The 4,624-nt window shown below is 45.7% G+C and overlaps 1 protein-coding gene across 1 annotated transcript in view; it reads left to right on the top strand.

The window, feature by feature from the left end:
* Positions 1-1,690: 1,690 nt before the first annotated feature.
* Positions 1,691-4,624, top strand: part of LOC100950505 (E3 ubiquitin-protein ligase SH3RF1) — a 55,211-nt gene continuing 52,277 nt past the window's right edge. Inside the window, exon 1 of the mRNA XM_023509055.1 lies at positions 1,691-1,741. Within this exon, the coding sequence (XP_023364823.1) occupies positions 1,691-1,741 (51 nt within the window). The remainder of the gene's footprint in view (positions 1,742-4,624) is intronic.

Raw genomic sequence — 4,624 nt, 5'->3', positions numbered from 1 at the left:
TGATTAGTGATGGTTAGGATTGAGGACTGGTTAGGGTTAGGGATGGTCTTGGGTTCCTGATGGCTAGGGTTTAAGGACCAGCTACTGCTAATGATGAAGAGTTATGGAGTGGCTCATGTTAGCAATGACTTGAGTAGGGACCATTGCCCTAGTTGTGGCCATGTGTTGAGCTGCAGTGTCATCATTGTGATCACTGCTTGTATAGTGTCAGCATTCAGTGCAGTGGAGGTAAGTTCACACCAGCATGATTTGGGGCGCAAGCCCATACCTTCTTTTTGGGTGAATTTTCCTACACAAGTTTTAAGTTTAACTCTTCCTTTTCTTTTCTGTACTAGTTTATTCTTCATGGGTGATCTCTTTCCAGAGTGAGACACGTTTGCCTTAGAAATTGGGAGGTAGGAGCCACTTGAAGCCTGGGTTGCATTTTGCTGCCTTTGCTTCCTCTACCTTGCCACCCTGTAGCTGGCCTGGCTCTGGCTGGTCAGCACCAGGACTACAGCTTTTCCTTTGGTTCCTGTCCTGCCAAGCAGCGGACGTGCCCAGGGTTTATGCAGGTTTCTTTAGCACGACATTTAGGGTTTTTGGTATATTCACACTTTCCTCTAAGAAGCTTATTGCAGAGTGGAAGTCTGAGGGATTTGTGTTCACACCATCATCTGCATGATTAACAAGCTTCTGGTATGACTTAGTGGGTGGAATATGTCTTAGGAAAAAATGTGTAATTCTGACAAGATGCTTCTGTTAGGTCCAGCCAGCTGTTTCAAGCAGAACACTGATAAATTTGTTCAAAGTAAATTTTGTTTCACTTGGAAGCAAACATAATTCTTAAGAATGAGGTAAAGTAACTCAAAGTGTGTGCACTGTTGTTTTGTATAGGGCTGCAGGAAGGAGTCTCCTTTTCCTTCCACTGAAGTTATTTATCCTCCTATAACCTAAGGAAGAGAGGAATTGTGGCTGGCCCAGGGATAAGAGTTCTGGATACTGGCTCATGTGACATATTTGTTGTAACAGATTACAACAAATTTAGTGGCTTAAAGCAACACAGATTAAGTAACTTAAGGTTTTGTAGGTCAGACAACTGACACAGGTCTTACTGGGCAATAATCAAGGTATCAGCAGGACCATGTTGCTCTCTGGTGGCTTGAGGGAAACACCTGCTTCTAGGCCCTTCCCAGCATCATATTCCTTGGCTTGTGGTCTCCTTCTAGCCACCAGGCAAAGTCAGTGGTTTCTCTTTGGCCATAGTCACACGTACCTCAACTCTGGCTGGGAAGGTTCTCTCATTTAATGGGTCAGTTACATTGAGCCCTCAGTAGTGCCCAAGAGCATCCCAGGAGTCCCCTGGGAGTGCCTAGGAGTGCCCAGGACCCCACTCCCCAGGTATGCCCAGGAGGCCCAGGAGTGCCCTGCAAAGTGCTGGTCAGTGCCAGATAGGAGTGCCTGCCCTTAGCCCTAGCCTATGACGAGTGGTCAGGAGAGACTTCCTAAGGAGGCAGTGCCTGAGCTAGGTCCTGAGATACAGGTGGCATTCACATCTGGAAAGCAGTGACTGTTTTTCTAACCCATGCAGGAACCAGACCTTTGATCCTGGCCTTACTTATACTTGATTCTAAACAACAGAAGCAGCCATTCGAGGTAGACATAAAAATGAAAGTGAAAGAAATGCAGCATAATTATCAATTGCAGGTGAATGGGGGCTGTCTGGAAAGTATCCCAACACGGATGTCTCTGTTTTTCACAGGTAGCCCTCATGTAATGACTTTTATACAAGTGCTGGGAGCGGAGGGCTGCTCTTGATGAGTTTGGAGAGGAGGAGGCCAGTGGCGATGACAGCAGATTCTTTGCTGGCTGAGGATGGAAAATATGAGGTGGAATGGTCAGCTGGAATGGAGGGCCATAAAACTCAATGATTTACAACATTAATTTGATTTAAGAAGTAATTGGAAACGGTCTCCAGATTGTAAAGCCAGAGGTGATATGGACACAACCATGTTTCAGGAGTTGTTCTTGCTGCTCTGCTTGTATTTCTCAGGTTCTCTTCCCATCTTCCAAGGTCCTGGTTTTTTTTTTTTGTCTTCTAAATGTAGATATTTCTTACACAATTGCCCACAGTTTACTTTTGTCTCAACAGCCTTTCAAACTATGTTCCTGGGTCCCCTTCAGGCGGTGCTGGACTGGTGGGAGCGTGAAATCAGCCCCCAGGCACATTTCACTTTTTTTTGTCTATTATAGATCCTAGAAAGAAAATTAGCCAGAAACCCAGGAGCAGTCTTCCCTTCGGACATTTGGGAAACTCTGTTCTGCATTTCTCCCTTGGTGTTTGGACATTCTCTTTTGACCATATCGTTGCTGTATAGATGGTAGCAGCCCTGGAGATTTGGGATGGAGGCTGCTGTTTTGCCTTCTCTCCTCTACACCTTCCCTAAACCATTAGTAGCAGCAAAACAGCAAGGCTGGATACTGTCGCTGGCTGGTGGCCCTTTGGTCAGGAGTAGAAGAATGTGCATTTGGTGGATTGGATCTTGGGAGCTGGGAGGGAAGAGAAAGGAGTGAGAGCAGGAGCTGGGTGTGCATAAGGGAGTAGATGGAGCTGGGGGAAGTGGACAAAGCCATGGGAGTGCACTGCTGGGAGTGGCTCAGGCCTGGCTGAGGAGGAAGGCGTATAGCTGGGCAGAGTCTGTGTCATGAGGAATTAGAAAAGTATGCAAGAAAAGGGGCCCTGATAGTAGAATAAGGGCAAAAAAACCAAATATGAATGAAGAAGCATGTTTTTTCTTAATTTGTGTTTATTTGCATCTGCCTTCCTCCTCCAAGTGCCTGGTAGGTTTGATTGAAGTTACTATGATTAGAAAATTTTATGTGGCCAATTTGGGGTGAGGTAGAAGTTTAAGGAAATGATCATCAGGTCATAATTCCCCAGCTTAGTGCTCCCTCAAACACCTGTTAAAGGGAAACACAAGTAACACACTGTTGTGGGATTGCAGTGTTCTCAACACCTTCTGAAATTGCTTTATAAGAACAGTTTATTATATTAATTCTGGACGTCCATTACATTGGAACAGAAACAGCTAGTGACAGCCGAGTCATGTTTGGGTGATAATCTGACCAGACAGCTCGAGAACAATCCTGGAGACTTAACTGTTAAAGACTCAGTATTTTCATGAAAACTGTTGTATCATGAAAGGCATTTCACTGTGTAGGGAAATGCAACATGTATTTTGTTGTACAAAGGACTTTAAAAAAAATTTCTGTCCTTGACCTGTATTGCTACTTGCTTCTCATGTGGCACCTCTTGTCACTGTGAGTTGTCTGTACTTCAGTCCTTTCTGGGAAGCTTCTCAAACTCAAGTTGGAATCAGCCAAAGTCTGTGTCAATTTATTTATTTATTTTTGAGACAGAGCCTCAAGCTGTCGCCCTGGGTCGAGTGCCATGGCATCACAGCTCACAGCAACCTCCAACTCCTGGACTCAAGCAAGTCTTCTGCCTCAGCCTCCCAAGTAGCTGGGACCACAGGCACCTGCCATAACACCAGGCTGTTTTTTTGGTTGCAGCCATCATTGTTGTTTGGCGGGCCTGTGCTGGATTCGAACCCACTAGCTCAGGTGTACGTTGCTGGCACCTTACCCGCTTGAGCCACAGGCGCCAAGCCGTCTGTGCCAATTTAAATAGAACTAGATTATTAAATTATGAACATTTTATTAGCTGTTCCCACTGGAAGAGTATCTTCTCAATGTTCTTTATAGTAGGTCACTGAATCTTTTTGACTTTATGGAGCAATGAGAAATGCATGAAGGGACCTGAGTACAGATAGGCTGCCCTGTGCGTGTACCTGGGCATTGGCATTTAGAGTGCATAAAATAAATTGGCAGTGAGTGTTTTATTTACCTGTTAGAATTTCATCTAGATCTTCAAGTAGCATTTTGCCAGATTTATTGGAATGCACTTGATGGTACAGAATGGAGGCATAAAGTACTTAAAAAATATGTATATGCAGATCACAGTGTTGCATATAAACAAAAACTACTTGGAATGTAGGTTTGCTGTCATGCTTATTTTTAAGTGAGCACAGTAGTCACTGTTGGTTGAAATGTGTTTTAGATGCAAAGTTGTTATAACACTTGACCTGCCCAAACTGCCAAGCCGTTGATGAAGCTGGTGGTGTGAATGACCGACAGAGACCACGGTCAGGCCGGAGAGTCAGTCTCTCCAGCCCGCTCTCCTTTCAAGCCTCCCTTTCATGTGTAGCCAAGTGAAAGTCTCTGCATGAAATGTAAGCTCTGCAGATCCCAGGGGCTTGGCCTGATGAGGGGCACAGAACAGCAGCTTGCAAAGCCCACAGGCTGTGTGGAGGGCAGTGGGCCAGGAATGGTTGGACTCTGAGACCTTCCTGAGGTGGTGAATGAACAGGCAGAGCCTTTGTGGGGAGCCATCCTGTGCTGTCCAGCGGTTGTTGTGGCTTCATCCTCTAGACCAGGGGTCCTCAAACTTTTTTTCTTTTTTTTTGAGATAGGAGCCTCAAGCTGTCCCCCTGGGTAGAGTGCTGTGGCATCTCAGCAGCAACCTCCAACTCCTGGGCTCAAGCGAGTCTCCTGCCTCAGTCTCCCAAGTAGCTGGGACCACAGG

Source organism: Otolemur garnettii, unplaced genomic scaffold (genome assembly GCF_000181295.1).
Source record: "Otolemur garnettii isolate 467f Iridium unplaced genomic scaffold, OtoGar3 scaffold00324, whole genome shotgun sequence".
Lineage (NCBI taxonomy): Eukaryota > Metazoa > Chordata > Mammalia > Primates > Galagidae > Otolemur > Otolemur garnettii.
This window is presented reverse-complemented; position numbering and strand designations above follow the sequence as displayed.